Consider the following 23,131-nt stretch of genomic DNA (forward strand, 5'->3'; position numbering starts at 1 on the left):
TTTTTTTATTTTATATTACTGTATACGAATCCATGTGCAATATCCTTATTGGATATAAAGCCCCCATACATGGACCCCAGTTAAACAAAAACGCCAGCCGTACCGACCACTTAATATACTAATACCGATTGCTTGAAATGTTCGTGTATGTCCCCTTATGCTTTTAGTATGATACGTAAAAGAATCAAGTTTTTAGCTAGTTTTAACAACAATACAAACCCACTTAAAAGTTAAGTAAAAATTTTTACTGCAAATCGTAAGGTTTTTTGTGAATGTCAAAGTCGTTGCAATAACATGTCGGTTATCGTAAATCGTATTCGTGTACATTACATCATGTCTCACAAGGTTAGGTTGAAAATTAATCGGAGACAAAACTTGAAAAAGTGTTAATTCAGACATAATAAATATTACATTAGCGACTCTGTCCGCGTGGTATTAAAAAAACAAGTAGCCTATGTATTTTTCCAGACTATCCTCTACATGTATGCCAAATTTCATTAAGATCCGTTCAGCAGTTTAGGCTACAAACTCTAACAAACATCCATCCATCTTAACTTTCACATTGATAATATTAAATACGATTCAGCTTTGGTTTTAACGTTCTACTATTCCTGCTGTCGACATCGGATTACAATAGTTCCCAATCTGAAATCATTCTTTACTTCTTTGACAATAACACGACTGTCATTGTAGTACTAATAAAATATTTACAGCTCCATTAGGATAATGATAGTGAGAATAGCGTGTACACGAAGTTATCTTACGTCTCAGTAAAATTTACGATACAAAATTCAAGAGTTTATCAAAATGTATACAAATGTATTGGATAATGTTTGTACCGGTTTTAGTCAAGCATAAAATTGTCAAGTATACTGTTTTAGTACGAAATGCTAAATATGCCGTCGGATTATATCGCTATAGATAAGTCAGACAAGAATGTTTTATTTGCTTTTTTTTAATACAGCGCGCCCAAACATTTGACTATCGGACAACTTTTTAGCCTCGCTTTGTTCCTATAAACTTATATGGAAGTGCGCAGACTACACGATTTTTAGTTGTGCAACTAAACAGTTTTGGCTGCGAAACTATCGACAATCGCAGTGTGCGATAATTCAGTCAAAGATGTACGGCCGCCCCATCCCGTCATTAAGATATCCATAGACATATTTTAAGCTTCTTTTTATGCCGAAAGTAGTAATAGACAACCGAAACTAGTAAAGTTATATTAGATTAACGAGAATAATACAAAGCAACGATTTAATTTAATTGGTAAATGTAACACTGCTGTTGCATTAAATACATAAATTAAATGTCTTATCTATTCTAAATATTGTTCACTATTAATGTGATAAACGACGTGTTATGACAATAAACAATATAATAAATAGATTTACAACGCTGTTAAATAACATTTAATAAGTTATTGACAGGTAATAATTATTTGTTGTAATGTGAATTGCGATTTTATAGTTAACTTTGTTTTCTTTTGTTTCCTAGACGATTGAAAATTTGATTGTATTTTACAATTACTTCACAAAGAACAGTTAATACGCTTGGTTACACACATAGGTAGGTTATCGTTTTTGCTTAAGAAATGGGATCAACGACACCAAGTCATTGTCTCCATACGAACAATGAACTGTTTGTCAATTATACTTTATAGTATGAAGAAACTCTGGTTTCGATTAGTGTAATATCAACACGTTTGTAAAACCTTTTGGTTAATAAATAATTTAAAAAACTTTTTGGATAAGCTTAAATTCTACTACCGAAACTGTTTTACTAAATGGTAGAGGTAATTTATTTATCTTAGGTTTTATAAAGAAATGTATAGTTTCCATCTTTAATAATATCATGTCATGATACAATGAAGTGTTACAAAGCCTTATTAACTTTCTTAATCTGAGACAGATACAGACAAAAATCCAGTTGAACCTTATCTTGTAACAAAAAGTTGTATGAAGAGATTACTGTTCTCCGACTTGTCGAGTCACATCTCTTGTCCTTGTGTTAGGGACACACTAAGCTTGCCTGTTTTTGTGCTACTCTAATCTGAACAAAGTCCCTTCAAGGCGTTCCCAATGGAGTATTTACGATAGTTGCTATATATAAGACAGTTTGAGGAAGATTAATATGATCTCCCAACTATATGTAACGTAATCTTTAATTATAATAAAGGCTGAGTTAATCGAAACAAAATACTTTACGGAAACATAATTTTTATTTCGCGCATTATCTCATAAAATTATTAACAACGATGTGTTTGTTCATCTGAGTCAGCAACTCGCAGTTACTATAAAACATGTGTTACGTATTCAGTCCACGTTCAGATCTTGAAATTATTTAATGTCTAATAAAAGTATAAGAACTGATATAAAGCTTCCACTTTAGATAAGAAGGAAAACATTTTCCAAATATATCCCACCTGAAGTATCCATTTACGCTCAGCCGAAGAGCGCTTATACCTTTTTATAAACGGCTCTCGTCCTTGGCCCGTTCGTTTAGAGTTATTAACCTGAGACCCTCTCCCTACATTATCCTTTAACAAAACGCCGGCTCGGCGGACCATGACGATGTTACCTAGCTACCATTTTACAAAGACCCATCTGTTGTCTATCAACCCGTTTATAAAGATACAACCGCAAAGTTCTTATATTCTGGACGAGCTTGCCAATTAAGCGCCCAAAAATAGCACATCGTTTTTCGCTGGAGTATTACATCTATGTTCGGTTAAAAGATAGTTCAGTTTATCGTTTTACTTCATAAGTCTTCGAGAGCAATGAACGCGAAACAATCATTTACACGATCGTGGCGAATGCAAAATATTCTCACGTAGACAATACATGTAACGTTAGAGTACAAATTTTGAGATATTATTTTCGTTTTTGTCAACAGAAAATCCTCTCCGGAATAAGGATATTATGAGCTTAAATTATAGGCAATAAATGCCAATAATGCGAAAAAGGTGCCCACTCCACGTCTCGTTTAAGTGGTACTTGTCATAAATGTATTAGATCAGGTGAATCGTGGAGAATGCCAGGCTGTACGTTTTCATTTCTTCGCAACGTATGTATTTATTTGTCATTATTTTTATTTCAGAAATACGAATGATAAGCAAAAATGACAAGAAAATTTCTTTTTTGCTTCCCGTTGCGGATGGGGAACGTTGTGTTTGGCTACATTGTTATTGTAAGTACTTTTCGTTCGTAAGCTTCTCCTAAGAAAATTTAATAGCAAAGTTGCTCCTTGGAGTCTTGCTTACAAGTTTTGAACGAGGCAAAATTTGCTATAATAAATTTAACAGGCGCACAACTTGTAATGTATTTTTTTTGTGGCTCGAGATCTTTTTACTTCGTAAATCTAATTACGCACTGTTGACAAGTAACCATGGCATCTAATAAAAAAGCAGTGTTACTAGGAATTGTATAAAAAAATTATAATTAAGTAAAGAATGGTAAAAGTAAATCGAGTTACTTCTAATATTTTATATTAGAACTAACCAGTAACTAACTAATATATAATATTATAAGGTTTTACAAGCCCAAAAAATCTCATCAGACAAGAGATCTCTCATCTATTTTTTACAAGATGTAGCTTTAAAGGAATAAATTCTAATTAACTTTTTATCCAATTCCAGATAATAAGCATGGCAGTGGTGGCATTCAACCTTTATCAACTCGGCTTGACTGTAATTTCGAAGGACGATAATGAACTAGAGACAAAGTTCAGTAACTTCGACAAATTGGAAAGTATATTTGGCGACGAGAAGAAGGACCTTGTAAGGCTTACAGTGAAAATTTACTATCTAACTTACGCTGTGATTGGAATGTTACTGTTTTTGTTCGCATCGTTGTTCACTTGTGGAGCTTACAAGGTAATTTTATATAGTTTCGTGATAATATTGTAAACAGTATTAGACAAAAAAAAAATATATCTTCCAAACAAATTAAAAAAACTGCTGCTGATGACAGGTTTATGAATTAACGAAGTTATATTCTTACACTATTTTCAAGTAAATATTTTAATTACATTTGTATTGAAAAGACAATACTTATTTATTACGTTATGTAATTAAGTACTCGAAAGTAAAATCTATTTATGGGTTGTTAACAGAAATATCACTTTAATTTCGATAAAAACGAGCCTGTCTTATTCACAAAGGCCGTTTCCCGGACATATTCGTGTCACGTAAAGAAACATAAGGTAATTACTTTGAGAATGGTATTCAAGGCGAACTGAATACTTGAACAAATTACTATTGAAATTATTTACGTCGCTAATTCCCTACAGACGTATTCATTAATGGATTATTTTTGAATACGTGTATGTCATATTGGATATGTAGGCTTTCTAAAATACAATTTTAAACCAAAATAATAATAACGTCCGAAATAGTATGGCTAAATTTATTAAATCGACGAAACGAAGATATTTTATATTGAATGTCGTGAGAAAAATTTAAAGAAGTATTAAAAATGTAAAGAGATATATTATGATTTATTGGATCATTACGTCTATAAAAGTTTTGTTGATAAATACAGTTTATCAGACTAATATATAAATCGAAATAATGCTTTATTATTTAATATGTTGGCATATAACCTATCAAATATCGAACGGTCTTTTTTTAAATTTATTAATTATTTTTTCTCTTTATTTCCAGGTTAACAATTGCCTAGTGACGACATTCTTCGTGTACAGTTTCTTTCATTTGTTTTTAACAATCGGTCTCATAGTATGGGAGGCTATTACTGCAGGATGGATTCAACTAGGATTAATTTTGCTATCGGATTGTGAGTATATTTAAGTTTTTTTGTCAATACATTCATCCTCTCCAAGTTACAGTTACAGTCATACTCTCATACTTCATACTTATATAAATGCGAAAGATTAGATGCATGTATGTTAGAGTTTGTACTCTAAACTGCTAAACGGATCTCGATTAAATTTGGTATAGATTTAGAAGGTCTGAAAGAGCACATAGGCTACTCATTTTTGTTTCATTTTTAATTCCACGTGGACGTAGTAGCGGGCGAAAGCTAGTATAGTATAGTTTCCTTTCTCGCGATTCCGTTACCTGTGTTGTTGTATTTTACATGAAGGTTCTAATATCATGGATTATCCTAAAGATATGTACCTTTGTTTTTTTTCCAAAAAACCGTAATTGACCTATACACGTTACAAGTAAAAGCTTTTTTATGTAAGTTCTTTGCTTTTACAGAGTTGACAGATTATTGATAACTTTTTCTCACGACTTCGCCCGCGTGAAATTAAATATACAATACAAAATACAGCTTATGTTATTGACAGATAAATTACCTTTGTAATGGTGATAGAATATTCAAAAACGGCCCAGTATTTTGGCATGAATCAAATACATACGAAAATACATATCTTTCCTCTATGTAATATTACTATAAATTTAGATTTTGTTCGGATATGTGATATGAACTAGGAACGCGTTGATATTTAAAATAATTTAATCAAAACATTTTATAAGTAAATTAAGCGAATACTACACATTAAAATAATAAAGTTAAAAGCAAATCTTATTTAATTATATATTTAAAGCATTTTTAAACGTTTTTGCGTGTTTATTGTGACGAATAAAAGAGCTTTCACATGTGGTTTAAATGAAAACGTATAATGTTTGCATCATAGAATGTATCGGCTTTTTCTTATCGGTGTTTCCGCGTGAGTTGTTTCCGACACACTAACAACCACCTAATGGAGGAATCATGTAATTTGGTAGCATGAGAAAGTAGTTTACATGGTGTCGAAGCAAGTCGACTGGAAGCAAATGTTTAGACAACGCGGGTGTTAATACTTTGCAAAATTCAAATAAACTTCATATGTACAATATTTATACTAAAAAAAACTATTGCTAAGTTTGTTTCCAAATATCGCAATCGTTATTTATCGTTATGACCAAAGCTATGTTTCGCCCGTGACTCCGTCCTTCTGGAATAAAAAAAAAAACTAAGTAGCCTATGTGTTCTTCCAGACTCTACATCCACGCCAAATTTCATCGAGATCCGTTCAGCCGATTATTCTAAAAACTCTATCCTACATACATCCATCTATCTAAACTTTCGCATTTATATTAGTAAGATTAGTAAGATATCAGGGTTATTCTTTAAAGTAATTGGTTACTAGTTACTTAAAAGACAAGTCACTTAAATATGAACTTTGAAATAAAATGTAAACACTAAATGCAACGTAAATAGACTATCTCTCTCCCTAAAACTTTATTAGTCATCTCCCTTAGTCCGCTTTAAGCATGTGAAAGGAACCAGATAATTCCTTACAAGTTTTTTTAATGGTTACTGCATTAATTGACGGTTTCGTTTGTTAAAAATTTGCACATTTACTGCCACTCTGGGAGCAGTTACATTAATTCAACTGCCTCCAAAGAGTTCGCCGAAGAATGAGTTTAATTATGAATACTAAGCGTTCAATACATTCCGTTTTGAAGCTTTACGTTACGGAGAAATTTCATTAGAAATCCAAATTAGTAGCTTATTGAAAACGAATGAGGGATTTTCCTGACACGAATTATAATTTCAGATCAAAAAATATAAAACATTGTTAACCTTTTTCTGTATAATAGATAAATTCATAAAACAAATTAATTTGAAGAGAGGTACTTTACTGAGTACGTATGTATAAGTGTCGACAGAATAACATATGGTTAGAAATATTTTGTTTTCTTTTACATACAGTAATTATTAGGTAACTTTAGTAGAATTTTATTTTGTGCACTTTTCAAATAAACGTCTGTTTATTTTGACGGTGACGAAAATAGTCACTACGGAACCCTCCGCCAAAGAACCCAAGCAGATGTGATTGTGCATCAAATTAATCAGATACTGTCTTTAGTCATTTAAATGAAAATATAATAATAAGTTTGCTTTATATTTGTAAAATATTATTGTTTCAGTGCTCCTCATTATTTGCTTGATAAGCGTAAAATATTTGATGGAAGCAATCAAGAATGGAAACATTTACAGCAGGCCGGGTGAAGAGCTTTATAAATATTAATTGTGTAAAAACATCAATTGTCAAGATTTGATTTCGTATTTATAATTAAGTAGACGTACAAGATACTGCCGCAGAAAGAGTGGAAATGATCACTAATTTATGCCTTAGTGGAGTTTAAACTGCCAGAACTCTAGTAGACGATTGCTTACGTAATATTTAAGAGATCAAGTGTGCAAGAGTGCAAGAGTTACATGTTGATTGTTAACTTTATGGTGCTAATATATAAAAAGGCTATTAGAGACATTCCATATTCAACAACGATCAATATGATAATAAAATATAAAATTGATATTTATATTATCTGATTTATACCTACTACTCGTATATTACTGATTCCAAAATCAGATCTTAATCAAAATAAGTCAAAGCGCAATTTTAAGGATGGGAAGGAAAAGTGGATTTGACGGTGGAGGAGACGTATAGAAAGGGAAAATTTCCTCTTTATGTGCGTCTCCTCCGTCAATTAAGGGTAGGCAACGCATCAACAATTGCGGATGTTTATGGGCAGCGGTCGCTTTCCATTTCAGTGGATTCAGGTGGCCGCTTGCTCGTTTGCCACCTTATATTATCAAAAAAAAAGTCATTAGTAAGAACAAAATGCTTACTGTACACAATAAAATCGTTTACATTAAATTGCTATTTATATGTTTATGCAATTTACTTATTGTAATATTAAATTTAATCTATTTATATTTAAACGTTAACTAAGTAACTAAATTATTCGCAGGGTAACTTGATTGTGTGTTTGATAAAAGAAGTTCGACCGTTTCCCTTGTTTTCTTTATTTATTTTACAATGAAATCCTTTTAGTTTTTATTTATTATTCGTGTTTACATCCTGAGTCCTAAAACCTTTACGTTCATTATAAGGTATTTCTATACTTTAAAAAATATTATATTACTTTTACAAATGGAACGAGCGATAGTCGGGAAGTCGTTGGATGTAGGAGACTAGAGACTGCAATCGGTGGAAGACATTGGGTAAGGCGTATGACCAGCAGTGGGCAGACAAAGATGATGATAATACAACAAATATAAATACGACATACATGCTACGCCAGTGAAACCCCACTGTTAGATATGGAATCGTTATTGTTTAATGATACACTCAAATCCACAATTAAGCTATAGTTTATAATTTTCCCTATGATTACATTTTAATTGTGTGAGAACTGATGAAAGTGGAATCGCAGGCATGACATTGTAGTGCAAAATGTCATGCGATAACTTTAACTTTCTGAACACTACACTATTGTTTTTAAGAGTTTTACAAGAAAATTCCTTCAAAGCTGTGTTACAAAGGTAATTTAATTAAAGTATAGGTAGAACTGAATTAAATTATATTATATTAAGTCTTTTGTCAATATCAAAAGTAAATTGAACATGTCAATTTATTTAACACTACCTTTCACCCGTGACTCCGTCGGCGTGGAATTAAAAAAAAAACAAAAGTGAGTAGTCTATGTGTTCTTCCAGACTATGCTCTACATCTATGTCAAATTTCATCGAGATCCGTGCAACCGTTAAGGCTACAAACTCTAACAAACATCCATCCATCCATCTATCTAAACTTTCACATTTATAATATTAGTAAGATTGCTATTTTACAAAGCAAAGTTCAAATAAGATGTTTTATTTAGTTTACATGGCGAACCCCTCACTTTGTCTTCTTGAGTAATAATGTCAGTAGTATTCAAAACAAAAACAAAAGCACATAGAGAAATGTTTTTGTTTATTTTTAATTCTACAAAAGTTAACAACAATGTCCTTAATCAATAATGTAATAAAAAAACAGATTGTATAGAAAAAGTCTTACTCATAATTAAAAAGGACATAAATGCAATTGCAATTATTTTGTACATTTAAATATAAAAGAAATAAATAATTTACAAACAATACTTATAAATTAACTTAAATTAGAATACTGCTAAGTACTAAGTACAAATATTTCATTACTATTGAAGAACACAAAACAGAACATGCAGATAACTTGATTCTAGCAAAATATACCATAAATAACAAATATGTATCAAAGATCACAGTCAAACAAACATTATTATCTAAAATCTTTCAAATAAATTATTAACTTAATTCTAATGTAATATCTATTCATTTCTGTATAGTCGAATGTATTCGTCTAGGTGCAAAGGTGTTGCGTTTAAATCTCTCTTACGTCTCCGACCGAGCATCATAGGGACAACCATAGCCATTGTCGCTGGTAACATTCCAGCACCCACAGCAGCGAAAACTGTAGAACTATCAGGTACATTAGTTGGTACAACTTTTCTTTTGATAATCTTAGTTCTAACCGGCCTGTTCTGCGACGACGAAGCTTCTAAGTCATTCTTCTTATCCATTTCAATTTTAGATTCTTCTACTGTTTGAAAGCTTCGTTCGACTTCTAATAAACCACCGTGTGAAGTTGTCATATTAACACGAGTTTCGTCAGCAGGCAACACTGTCAGTCCAACAGCTTTATGTGCTGTTATCGATTGAACATTTGTATGTTCGTCATCTGTGGGGTTTAACGATCGTTGACGCTTTTTATTTCTGTACCCTTTTGTTGTTGAAAGCAATACCCATTGACCATCTCCATACGGAGGCCTTGAAGAACGATCATCATCATAATTAGATGTTCCGCCATACATAGTAGGCCGTCTGTACGGTCTTTTTTCTGACTGATGCAGGGCTTCATAGTCATGTGGGAACTTCGTCGGTCTTGAATCTGTCACTATTGTATCCGGCATTTCGTAGTAAACGGAATCTTCGCTTGGGTAATTATCGACGGAGTCACAGTTATGCTTATGAGGACGGCGACTTTCATCAGGTGCCCAAGAAGATTGAAAATGGGAGGTGTGCTGTTGTGGTTTCATCCAGGATGGCTTTGATGGTAATTCTGTATCGTATTCATTTGGCAAATGCAGTTTATTATTTATGTATCCGGGACGATTCAAGCTTGGTCTTTTTTGTTGATAGTTGTAACTCATGTCCATTTCGTGGTTGGATGTGAATTTATCGTCACTAGGAAAACTGTCCTCTTCGTCATTCCACGAATGGGGTTTTTGTTTCTTAACATTCGGTTTCCATTTCGATATTTTGCTGGTAGACCATGCCACTGGTTCCAATGTCACCCATCCGTCTTTATCATCAAAAGGATGTTTGTGTTGTTTCACTTTTAAGCGATTCCAAGATGTGTATACTTTTCCACCGTTATCCTCGTCTATACTTTCGTCATGTAATGATGAAAATCTATCTGCAAACAATTTGTCTTTCTTCAATTTTGCCGCTAATGCACTAATTGCTTGAAGGCTCTCTTTGGAGAAGTCTCGATAATCCCTTAGCTTGTCTAAATCATCGTGTACATACATATCTTCGACATCTTCCTGGGGACCAATGCTGTCATCGAATCCTTCTTGACACGATGGACCGAAACAACGTGGGCGATTGCCATTAAAATCATGAACAATATGCGTCATTAGATTTTTAATTTCCACATCTTTGTCACTAATTTCTTCAGGAGGATCCCACTTTCGACCTAAATTTGATACCGGCGCCGTCTCGATTATCGTAATCGGTTCTTTTCCTGGTACATCCAATTGAAAAGTCTTCATTTTATCATTGTATTTTTCTATCTGTGTGGTGTGATCGTTTGGATTAGCCGCAGCGAGATTGAAAACGCAAAAGGCAAGCAGTAGCACTGTCATTTTCGTTTGGTTATTTTCACTTTCTTCGGTTCGCGTGTCTGCGGCGTTGCGAGGCGGCGCGGCGCGGACTGAGCGCCGGCGCTGGCTGCAACCCGTTGTTATACTTCTGATTGTAGATGCACAATAACCCTCACTGCTCTCTAATGCAGTGGTAATTTCAGTTTAGTCACGACGAATGGACGATATAATTATGTGGCGATTGTCGTTTGACGGCAGCTTATCTTAATTTACTATCACGTCTCTCGCGGAGCCGTGACCTACGTTGCGGTGAAAACGTTTTTCATCATGAGAAATGTTTTCTCTTGGAGTATAATGGGCGAAAAGTTTCACAAGGTCAAACGTGCTTCTATGCACTTAACTGCTTATTTTTTATGTGTACTGAGTAGTTCTAGATAACAGATTGTTTTTAGTTAATAAGTAACTAGTGTTTAATTAATCATGGAGCCTGTAAAGGATTATAATTATTGACATAACTTTAAAACTAAGCTACGTTTAACAGGACTCTGTTATATAACGTTGGATTCAACGTTTTACGGGAATACTTGATGTTTTCAAAAAAGCTGTTCAAATGGATTTTTGTCCATTTTTATGTTTGTTTGCAGAAATTAAAAGATGAATTACGTATTTCATACATTATTCTTGTATTTCATCTAGCATTGAGCCAGCTCTCTCTATGTGCAGCTCGCATATCCCTATCGTGACTCGATCAACTCCGCTCTAATTGTTCTGCTTTTACCAACCGCTCTTGTTTCATTCGACTGTTCACTATTCTATCCAATATGGTCATTACCTTAGGTCATTACTCTTTACTATTAGACAAGGAAATGAAATATATTTAAACTCAAATTATAATCGAACATTTAGAGGAAATACTAAAAATGTTTAAGTTTTCTATGTGTTGTTTAATGAAACTGCATTTTATAGTCCACTTATGATTTTCTAAATTCTATCAATGTCGTTTAAATTGCTATCTTATGCCTAGCTCTTGGGTACCTCTACAGTCTTTTAGTGGGTAAAGCATCATGTGAGTCTTTTCTTTGTTTGTTCCTTTCCACTACAAAAAAATCTATGTGCTTTAGTTACGTAACATTCTGTTGTTTTTTTTAATATACCCGTCGATCACTTTCTATTGTACATATGATACAAATAAAACGATTTCCACTAGAGATACAAAAAGCTGCACTTAATGGAAAGAGAAAGGTAATAAACAAATATGTATAAAGCGCTTAATCCCCTGCGATATTTGTTGCGGTCGTTTTATTTCGTTATACTTAATTGTTTTTTTATAAAGCAAGAGAATGTGTTTACATTTCTGCATACAATTTACTTCATTAAAAAATTGATTGAAGATTGAGATTATCCCATAAAGTAATCGATTTAGTTCCTAATTCTTAAATACAGAGAGAAATTCACTTCAAAGAATTTAATTAAGCAGATGTACTATTGACTATTCCCTTATGTTTATAAATAAATTGGCTCAAATACGTCAGTGATCGCTGTAAATTATTGGACTAAGAATTATAAAAAAGGGTTTAAATTCGCGATCAGTAACAAATCACATAGAAGTTTTATTATTAAGTCCTTAATAAAATTTTGTCAGAGTCATTGAATAGTAACAAGTTATGTTATCATTGTTACAGCTTATTTGTTCAGTTTTGAATGCGCGCTGAGGCTGGATGCTTACTGACCTATAAAATTGAGATCTCTTCAAGTCGTCACTGAATGCATTTTTTCTAGGCTAACAGGTTCACTATTCTTGAGGATTTCAAGTTAAATATTAGCCTACATTCCAATATTTCAGTCTTCAAAAGACGAAAAATGTTTTTGAAAGATTTCAGAAATATTTTATTACATTTTTTTCTTTCTTATTCTTTTTTCCTACTATTTTTGAGTCATTTGTGACTAAAAATATGCTTGAACTCATATTTTACGTGATTTTTTTTTCAAACTATTTTTATTCAAATTAGATTTCAAAATCGAATTATATTATGTTCAAGTTACTTACTATTTATAAACAACTAATTTGGGTATAAAACTATAAAACCTAGCTTAATTTATAAAAGTAAATAAGTAAGTAACAAATCATATCGGACTCAATTCAATCGTGTCAATAACATATAATGTAATTATCATAATTGGTTTCTTAATAATAACGTAATAGAGCGAGCTATTGAAAAACTTCATAACGGTTACTTTTGTGACAATGATACAGCTAAATAGACTGGTTTATTGACCTACTCTAAAAACTGCCCAGTAATGCTGTGCTAAAATACATAGAGTAATCATTCTATCGTTTCTTTAAACAATCATCGTATTACATGGTCTTATCCCACTTCTTACTAAAATAATTTCCGAAGATTGGATAGATGTTGCCTCATAAGTATAGATCCGCTAAACTGATCTGGATATTTGAAGCGGATATACACAATATATATACAATCTGGAACAACGTAATTACTTTATTTTACTTTAGTTTTATCTTTTTTTTCTACTAAATCACTAATATTATAAATGCGAAAGTTTGGATGGATGGTTGTTAGATTTTATCCTAAATGGCTGAACGCCTCTTGATAAAATTTGGAATAGATGTAGAGCATAGTCTGGAACAACACAAACGCTACATGCTTTTGATTTTTTTAATTCCACGCGGACGGTGTCGCGGGCGAAAGCAAGTATTCAACTTTGTTAAACGTATTTTCTTTTGTTTGTAGCAAATGAATGTCCCTACAGTCGGTGACGTTGCCCTGCGACATTGTAGCGACTCTCATTTAACGCCAGACGATTCCTTTATGCTTTCTAAAAACTCTCCAAATTGAATTCGTTGACAATTTCTAAATATGATTTCACTTACAATTCCATTATGGTTTGTAACGGGTTTCCACTAACGAAACAATTGTATTATAACATAGTTTGTCATAAAAACATAAAAAACAATGATTACAACTCATTAATGTTAATCCAATTATCATAAAAAAATAGGTAAAGCTTTTATTACGTAGTAAAAATATCCTCAGATCCTACAAACGCCTCTTTGATACTTCTAAGTGTTTGACTAATTAATTTATTTTGTTTACATAAAATATAAAATGGGAGTGTCTGTTTGTAATATCAAAAGGAAAATTACAGATTTCGGGAACATGATCTATTTGCTTTGCTCATAACGAAAATCGCATTTTTCTGTCAGTCTGTCTGTCTGCCCGCAAGCCGCGTTTGCTTCGGCTAATCGACGGGACTTTCACTGAAGGGTAGGTGACATAGACAAGCATATTATGTACTACTTATTTATTCTTAATATTACGTGGACGAAATCGCGAGCAAGAGCTAGTTTTTTATAAAGATGAAATAATATTTCAACTGCTTACAAGAATTGCCGACATTGAAGAGCACAAAGTATTTTTGTAATCTTTTGGTGTAATACGGAAGGAATTTTAATGAAATTTAAGCCGCCTAAAAAGCGGTATTTCATCAAAATATTTTCACGAAAATTACTTGTACGGTTCGTGTGGCTTAAAGCATTCCTAAAAACGTTAACATTACTGGGTCAGTAATTAGTTTAAAAACTTTAAGACCGACACAATCAGTGTCACCTTTTCGATCGATTTTAAGATATCGCCTTAATATTAGAAATTAGAATCATTGCTACAAAATTCAGAACATAAAAGAGAGACCAGAAAAGGCCTTTTTGGGACTGAGTTGTCACTGTTTGTCTTGAAGAGGCATTTACGGCTCCACCGTGCCTGAGGTGGCCGAACGCGGATGGCGCTCAGCCTAAACCTCGTTTAGAAAAGGCCTCCGAAGATGGGGGGATGGAAAGGGTAAATTTCTTTAATAGTCATTTACGATAGAAGATGACATTTCTAAATACAACTCCCGATTACACCTCAAACGTAAAAAACCGCATATATCTTACTAATATTATAATTACAAAAGTTTAGATAGGTGGATTTATTTTTATATTATTATTTATTTTTATATTGGTTTATTGATGCTCTCGATGAAATTTGTAGAACAAAGTGTAGACTAGAAGAACACATTGGCTACTTACTAAGTTTTTAATCCGTGACGACATAATTTAAGTGACAAGCCCAACTGCTCGATTATGGGCTTCTGGCTACGCGCACATGTTTTGTAATTTTTTTTTTTCAATTGTAAATATTTTGTGTCAATTGTAATTATGTGTAATTTATCTAACATGAATTAAATAAATAAATAAATTATTAGGTATATCAATGGTTAGAATAATAGTCGTCATAGACTAGAATATGAAAATAAATGAAAAACGCTGCCGGAACTCTGCATTACGAATGTCGTCACACTTACCAAATACAATTGCATCACGCCGTAAAGTTCGAAAGCGTAATTGACGGTAAATGTTATAAGAGCAAGACAAAAACACTTTCCGTGTAATATAACAAAACGGTGAACAACTAACAAAAAGTTATAGAACATGAAAGCTATGGAGTGGTTTTGGATTTTGTAAAAATATTTTTTGTCTACTGTCACAGTAATTTGACATTTTAATAATACAATTACGCACATATATCGTAGTAAAAATAAACAAATTATCACATTTATTACCTGCTGTTAATAAATTGTTAACTACACAAGTTAGCAAAATAAACAGACGTTAAACAATATTTACGTTAGTTTGACCTTTGTTTATGTAACTTAGATTATCGTTGGTACGCGAATTAAACCTAATCTAGTAACATACTGAGCCGTATTAGGCATAACTTGCAGGAATTACTAATATCAAAATATTTATCCTATTTTAGACATCATTCAACTAATTTTAACGATTTTAACTTCTATTTCTATCGCTCCTTATACTGGCTTTCCTTTTAGATTTCTTTATTTTTTTTTTTTTTGTAAAATACAGTTAAAATAAAAAATGTATAACCTCTCTATAGATTTGTAATCTTGGCGGTCAAGACCCGGTTTCACTTTCTGATACCAAAACATTTTCACTGTTCGCTCTCACGCGCCCGCGCAGCGCTCACGAAGCTCGGAGAAATGACCGCGGAACAGACCGCCCGCGCTTACGTTTTGCCGCGCTTTTACATCTGTCATGGCGCATGACTGTAAAATGGCGCCAAAATATTAACAAACATAAATCTATGAACGCCAGTTACAATGTTTGTATAATTACAAATACGTAAATTACAAATATAATTGAGGAAAGATATTTTACTAGAATCCGTAAAATTATTGCTATGCCGAGGTAAATCCTAAAAAACCCAGAAACGAAGTACTAAATAAAATTTAATGACATTAGTACTTTATTTATTTTATAAAAAAACTTTTGCCAGCGATAAAGTAATACAATAAATAAATTACTAGATACTAAAAAAACGCTGTACAATTTTTTCATAACACTGACACCTAGAATATTATATTAAAACTCCTACAAAAAACTTGCAAGTTATATTAAAGCTGCAACTTTAAAAAACGCCATCTATGAAGTAAAATCATACCTAGTATTTATATTTTCGTTTTAACTTGAAATTGTAGTTACAGCTTTAAATTGTAGATGGCACTGTTCGGTAGTACCTTTCATTACTTACGAGCTATCGCCCGCGATTTTGTCCGTGTAAGGTTGTAGTCATAACTTCTTATTCTAAAAACTATCTCGGTGTCTCATGTAGATCTGTTCAGCCTCTCTGACGTTTGAACGAACTATTATTAATTTACAAGCTTCTTGCTGAAGTGCGCTTGATCAAAAACTCAACTGTCTTATCCCGGTATTTTCTTCATACCCCCATCGGACTACGAAAGTTGAACAATTTAAATGAATGCATTGTTTTCTTTCAAAATGGTAAGAGTGAAAACTCCATGATGTAGAACATTATCCAATTATTACTGTTTTGTACTGGCATTGAAACGTAACAGTTTCTCCTTCTGTTCTATGAAAACAAACATTACATGTTTAATGGCACCAAGTATACGAATATTAATGTATGAAAAAGTATTGAACACTAAGAAGTGTATAATAGTATAGATTTCAACAAAATACTTTTAAACAAAGAAGTGTATGTAACAACACACACTTCTTTGTTGCCTAAGATGTCAGCAATTACAACATATTTTTGAGTAATTCTTTTTTTTTAATAAATGCCCTACACTTACGTTACGCTTTAGGCTATATTTTTCACGCTATTAAACTTAGGGGGTAAATATTTTGGATAAAAACCCTAATGTGGGAAAGAGACCATCAGTTGCTGCCAACATCAAGGAAGCAAAATTAATAGTGAGGTAATTGGTATTTTGATATTTGCAATTGAGAATTTGACAACTTTAATTTCATGAGGATTAAGCCGCACGGGAACAGCTAGTTAAATAAATAAAATGTAACACATCCACGATACCATGATACATAAAAAAATGTCTCTGAATATGAGACTTTTATTAATTTATCGTAGATACATAGATTCTTCCTGGTATTTATATACTGAAATTAACAATACCTTAATTCTCAAATAATTATTAATTAGTGTCGTGTTATTCGCTAAACAAAATTTTGTGATATTCTGTGACATATTTATCATGATTATAAATCGCGGTCAAAGACATTAGTTATGTAATATAGTAATTTTGTCACCAAAAAGTGTCATCGCTCCACATAACTATTACATTTATGTTACGGAACTAAAGTTTCCATTGTAACGTTCCGGTATGTCGTAATTGATTATTGTGCTCATCATTTTTAAAACTCGTATGTTGATTAGATAGATTGAATACCAACAACAAATATCTTAGTACTATTCTTTGATTGCAAAGATAGTGTTTATGAAAACTAAATTAATACCGATGAAAAAACATTTCAGCGCCTGAAAGATACCTCAAAGAAGCATAGATCATTAAGATATAGATAGAGTACAATTAATGTAATATTCGTAATAAAGTGCTCTTAAAAACTGTAATACATTTTTGACTGATAGTTCTTCCTAAGTAGAAAGAAAATATAACAAACCAACAAACGCATCAAGCAAAACAATGCGACAAAATGTTCTGTTGCCACTAAAATATAACAAACAATAGCACCATTAGGAGATGTCATCGTGCGTGCAAACAAAAGCCGCTCGGAAGAGATAAAATAGCGAAACGAGTATGAGCCCTCGCAAATCCTATCGCAATCTATTGTGGAACACTACCTGTTTCCTGAACAGTATCGTCTTAGACACGTCCCGAAATGGTTGTATTGTACGGTCTCTTGTTTTGCACGTTCGCGGTCGCTGCAGAACATTCAGGAGCATATTCCTCTCCGCAGTACGCTAAGAAGATGTTCCCGAAAATGTCTTTCGATACAAGTTTACTTCTGCCCCAAGAGAAGCCGCCGATACCGTTTAATCGCGCTTCGATTGACAGATTCGATAGCGTTAATGATACAACTCAGTACGGGAGGTCTTCGTTACTGGATTCAGCTGGTAATTTACTAAGCAACGCCGGAGGTCAGGTCGTGTCTAGTTTGGCGAAGGACTTCATAGCGAGGTCTACTGGAAGCAGCCAGGTTGGTTTTGACTGCATTACGCAGGTTCGTATCGCACCTACCGTTGTAAATCGCACGCAATGCATGGGTTTGCTTCTTTTGAAATGTTTTGTTGTTTTTGTGACTCATTGAATTCGGGGAAACTTTTAAGGACTGTTGTATCGTATTACTCATAGTCCAGTTTAAATGGTAAGGTATTTTCAACCTTAACGATTTTTTTTAATGACATAGCATCATGTTGATTTGAAAAATATCATGAGTAAAAGGTATAATTTAACACAAAATTAATTGTAATGGACATGAATTTACTGAAGTCCAAGAGTACATTTATTCAGATAGAGCTTAAGCGTCTAGTCTTGATAGATTAAAATAATGTCATCCCATAATGAGATCACATTGTTCCATTTTGTCCTTTTAATAAATACATAATTTTCTCAATAGGTTCTCAGCTTAAACTTGACAAACTTGGTGATATTAATCATACTAAAGGCATTAATATTGGCTGCTGGTTTCTTCGGTGCCGGAGCGTGGAAGGGCCATCATTATGGACGTAGCATAGACGGTAAGAGATTATATATTTTAATAAACATGTAAAAAAATATATAAACACTCTCTAACTAAAGTTTGCTTCGTAGCTAAGTTGAATTATTCTAAATTTTATTGAATTTGTCTCTAGTTATTACTAAATTATATATTTAAAAAAAAGATATATAACACTTCGAATTACGTATTACTGAACTCCAACACAAATGTTAAAAGAAAAAGGACACTGTAATGCTTAATGTAATTATTTTAAGTTTAGGTAACGTCCAACCTTCTAAAACGTAAATCTACTAATCATCGGCCCATTAATAACGGAACCCTTTAAATGCCTTTTAATTAGCAGTATAATAATAACCAGGAAACGGAATTCTTCGCACATCTGCTTCCTCGTGCTACTTAACCCTTTGTCCGCCACGTGCCGCGGCTGCCCAGTTCACAATAATCCAATACAGATCGCGATGCGTTTGTCGTGTCCACTCTATAATCCCATCCGAAAGGGATAATCCCTCCCGGTGTGCCGCTGGACACCACACGCGACAAATGACCACTCACAAAAACTTACGTACTTAGGTGTTCAAGACCTTTGTAATTGTTCTTATTTATAAGTATGTCATGTACAATTTTTTAGTAACTTTTTGTAATTAAAATTAACAGCTAATATAAAAAAAGAAAATCTCGGAGTACCACAGTACCTAAGGAACTCAACTAAACTAACAAAGAAAATCCGCACTAAACGAATATTAAAGCAATCATTAATTTACTCTGAGTGCGAATGTTGCAATTCCAAATTTTAAAACATGTTTGTACCTTCACTCGCCTCTTCATTTTTTCAAGCAATTATTGAAGCCTTTGAAACTAAAATAACCGATAATGTAATGATATTTTTTATATCCGCAGAGAATAAGAACGCCACCTATCTCACGGAAGACGAAGTTCTTCTCTACTTGAGTTATCTACGGGGAGAGCAGAGCAAAGACTATGGTTGCCTGTACCGGCTCGCCTGCCAGAAGCCTCGCCAGGGGTCGCTGTACGGATCGGCCGCGGAACTTATGCTGCAAGGAGCTAAACTATGGCAAGGGTATGGATGACATGTCTTGTTTTTAAAGAAGGAAGTAATGCTTAAATACCACGTGAAAGAAAGTGACATCTAAAACGAATTTCCGTCATAAAAGTCCGTTAAAAAAGCGTCTTTTTTTTTACTAAGTATGTAAGGAAGTAATAAAGAAAAAAAATTCTTTCAGTAACAGCGTCGATCTACAAGAATACGAGATTATTTACAGTGGTATCAAGCAAGCGTCGACGTGGGGTGAGGAAGGCAAACCCTGCGATAAAATATACAAATGCGAATAGAAGATATTGTCTGCAAATGAAATTATTTAACTAATATGGGTATTTTTAATTACTTAAGAATTATGTTTTATATCTTATGGTTCCATAAAAAAACTCCACTGTTTTAAAATAGATTTAAGAAATAAATTAATGTAATAAAATTTTATTTCTTCATTAACCAAACTGCAGGAACTTACAAATGTCAGTTACCGTATCTAAATCCCTCAGGAAATCATTCTTAAGTCAAATACAGGAAATCAATTTAACATCGATATCACTGTTTGAAAAGCATTTAAAACTTTACTTCGATTCTTTGCCTATTTGATATGTTAACCTAACCTTATGTATACAGTTCTTTGCCACATACTTTTGTACAGACACAAAAATAATGTTAACAAAACATATGGTATATTACAACAGTAGAACCACTGTAAACTAGTCAAAGAAATTCAAAAAATATATAGAATAGGTAGGCATAGTTGAGGTTTTACTTTAAACATTTTTCACGTATAATTAAGCACTATTTGAGTCCAACAAATTCAGCCACCGAGTAGCGTCTCGGCGTGTTTAATTTAACATTGAGATATTTTATTATAAGGTGGCAAACGAGCAAGCGGCCACCTGAATCCACCGAAATGAAAAGCGACGCTGCCCATAAACATCCGCAATTGCAGATGCGTTGCCTACCCTTAAGTTACGGAGGAGGAGACGCGCATAAAGAGAATTTTTCCCCTTCCTATGTCAAACTCCTCCTCCACCGTCAAATCCACTATTCCTTCCCATCCTTTCCTCTTAAGATAAAGGCGGAAAGGAACTAAAATTAAAGTACAAAGAAGTTCCCGGTGAAAAATCTTGTTCCCTGTCTAGTCTATATATTTTTTAAATAACTTTGTAACTAGTATGCCTAATTGTCAGCAAGCACTCTGTGTGTTCGTTGTCCTCTGCTGCGGGCGCGAGCTGCGCGGTACTCTGCGTACGACACGTAGCCGTCGCCATCCATGTCGTCTGCCTCTAGAGTACGGTCCACTAGATCTGAAATGTAAACAAGAGTATATTAATTATTAAAAGAAAAAAGCCCACGATGTAAGAGATTCTCTTGGGACAAATGAAATGAAACTTAATTGTGAAAAATCGATTAAGTCGTTCATACATATATCTTAGAAGCTTACAATAAAAATGGCAATTTACCCTAGCTCTTTTTACCATGCCTTATGGAAGGAAACAGAGATACGTGAGATAGTGTAATTCAGAACTATAGCGCCCATTTCTATCTAGCGCCTCGGGCAGTCACCTAATGCGAGTACTACCCTAACACCACTACTGGCTATAACCTTATAACATAGAAGTCTATCATCTCTGGCTCCTTCTGTAAGAATTGAGCTGGATTTCCGTTATTATTAAAAAATATATGTAAGATAATATACATACCTATGTACGATTCTAAATCGTTTGTCTCAGGTTCTATTGACGCTGACTCATGATCGTGATCTTCATAGTCTACCGTATGATACACTGCCTGTAAAAACATATTTCCATTACAGTAAAAAAACAAATTAAATCAGATACATTTAAATTCATGTATAATCAGGGAAAATGGTGGTGTCCACTACAATCGTTTGATTTCAAAGCGGCATAAAACAAAAAGCAACACGATTCGTGACACACGGCTGGTTTCTTTTTATTAATAACCCTTCGTTTGCACACTTACTATTATCTAATTAGTTACATGTAGAAAAGGCGGATTTGTTTCGTTGCCATGAACTAGGCAATTTTTCCTGAAGTAAAACACCGCGAATTTCCGCGACTACATATCTACAAATAGCTTGTGGTTTTACTTACTTTCAATAATTCAAGTCCGTCTAATTTTGAATTTCTGTCAAAATCGTGAGCAGAAAAATAATGGAACTCTAACTCTTCAGGCGTCATTCTTGATATAGCGTCAGACGTTAGCACTTCTGAGTCCTCTTCTATATGTCTGTAAAGATAATAAAATATATTATACGATATTTTGTTAATGTTAATGGCAGAGAAAACTCGCGGTTAAGAAATAAAGTTAACACGTTCAGTGCCACGATTTTATTTTAATACTAGCTTTCGCCCGCGATTCCATCCGCGTGGAAATAAAAGAAAAACAAAAGTGAGTAGCCTATGTACTTCTAGGTCCTGTAGGAATATCTCAAATTTAAAATGTAGGCTACAAACTATAACAAACACCCATCCATCCATCTATACTTACGCATTTATAAAATTTGTAAGACAGTAAGAAGTGAAAATTAATATGACACTGAATGTGTAATTTAGTAATTATTAGAGTCCGTTCATTGTGCGTAAGACAAATTGAAACAAGTTGTCGACGTTTCCGTCCATGAAGTAACTCCAAGAGACTGTTAGCTGATGGTAATCAGTGCGTGACATGTTTACTAACGTTACCCACTATCGTTATAATTCAATAAAAAAATAACCCTACTCATTATGTTGAAAAAAACAACGAAAACAATATGAGATTTACGGAGTAAACGTTTACGGCGCTCACACCTTTGACTAAACTATTACACAACTGTTTAGTCGCGCTTTGATTCCTATGAGCATATATGGAGGGGCGTACACTACTCGATTTTTAGTTGTGCAACTAAACAGTTGATTGGGCTAAACAATCGACAGTCGCACAACAGTTGTGCTATAGTTTACAAGGTGTGCGCTCGCTCGTGTACTACTCGTAGATTATATCATGAAGTGCTTCGACAAATCAGACTTACTTTATATCATGTAGTACTTGACTCTCGCCGGTCAACGGTCGATCGCCTCTAGGCCGGTAGTGGTTGTGTTTAGAAGACTGTCCTTGTGGATGGTGAGGTCCGCGACGCATGCCCGATGCTAACGCGCTCACAAGCAGGACGAGAGATACTGAAATTATAATACATTGATTAAAATTGGAGAGGTGCGTCAGTAGTCGAGATGAATAGACGTGCGTAAATAAATATTAAAATTTAAAGTGTCTGTACATCAATTTCAACTTTATGTGATTGAAT

The 23,131-nt window shown here is 33.5% G+C and overlaps 4 protein-coding genes across 4 annotated transcripts in view; 2 read left to right on the plus strand and 2 right to left on the minus strand.

Annotated features, from left to right (window-relative positions):
- LOC106101621 overlaps window positions 1-7,330 on the plus strand; it is a 9,620-nt gene extending 2,290 nt beyond the window's left edge. Inside the window, exons 2-5 of the mRNA XM_013280913.1 lie at window positions 3,100-3,189; window positions 3,638-3,874; window positions 4,664-4,793; window positions 6,941-7,330. Coding sequence (XP_013136367.1) covers window positions 3,121-3,189; window positions 3,638-3,874; window positions 4,664-4,793; window positions 6,941-7,041 — 537 coding nt within the window. The 5' untranslated portion in view covers window positions 3,100-3,120 and the 3' untranslated portion in view covers window positions 7,042-7,330. The remainder of the gene's footprint in view (window positions 1-3,099; window positions 3,190-3,637; window positions 3,875-4,663; window positions 4,794-6,940) is intronic.
- Window positions 7,331-9,145: 1,815 nt separating this feature from the next.
- LOC106101458 lies at window positions 9,146-11,123 on the minus strand. The gene has a single exon (XM_013280696.1). The coding sequence runs from the start codon at window positions 10,742-10,744 to the stop codon at window positions 9,146-9,148; it is 1,599 nt and encodes a 532-aa protein (XP_013136150.1). The 5' UTR covers window positions 10,745-11,123.
- A 6,485-nt stretch (window positions 11,124-17,608) lies between these two features.
- On the plus strand, window positions 17,609-20,186 carry LOC106101522. Its single transcript, XM_013280775.1, has 4 exons — window positions 17,609-18,251; window positions 18,672-18,792; window positions 19,671-19,851; window positions 20,015-20,186. Exons 1-4 carry the CDS (start codon window positions 17,934-17,936, stop codon window positions 20,121-20,123), a joined length of 729 nt encoding a protein of 242 aa, XP_013136229.1. The 5' UTR covers window positions 17,609-17,933; the 3' UTR covers window positions 20,124-20,186.
- Window positions 20,187-20,879: 693 nt separating this feature from the next.
- The window catches only part of LOC106101537 (multiple coagulation factor deficiency protein 2 homolog), an 8,934-nt gene continuing 6,682 nt past the window's right edge, over window positions 20,880-23,131 (minus strand). Inside the window, exons 2-5 of the mRNA XM_013280788.1 lie at window positions 22,859-23,006; window positions 21,942-22,077; window positions 21,531-21,618; window positions 20,880-21,134 (exon numbers count right to left, since the gene is read on the minus strand). Of these exons, the coding sequence (XP_013136242.1) occupies window positions 21,007-21,134; window positions 21,531-21,618; window positions 21,942-22,077; window positions 22,859-23,006 (500 nt within the window). The 3' untranslated portion in view covers window positions 20,880-21,006. The remainder of the gene's footprint in view (window positions 21,135-21,530; window positions 21,619-21,941; window positions 22,078-22,858; window positions 23,007-23,131) is intronic.

Source organism: Papilio polytes, unplaced genomic scaffold (genome assembly GCF_000836215.1).
Source record: "Papilio polytes unplaced genomic scaffold, Ppol_1.0 DF823980.1, whole genome shotgun sequence".
Taxonomy (NCBI): Eukaryota; Metazoa; Arthropoda; class Insecta; order Lepidoptera; family Papilionidae; genus Papilio; species Papilio polytes.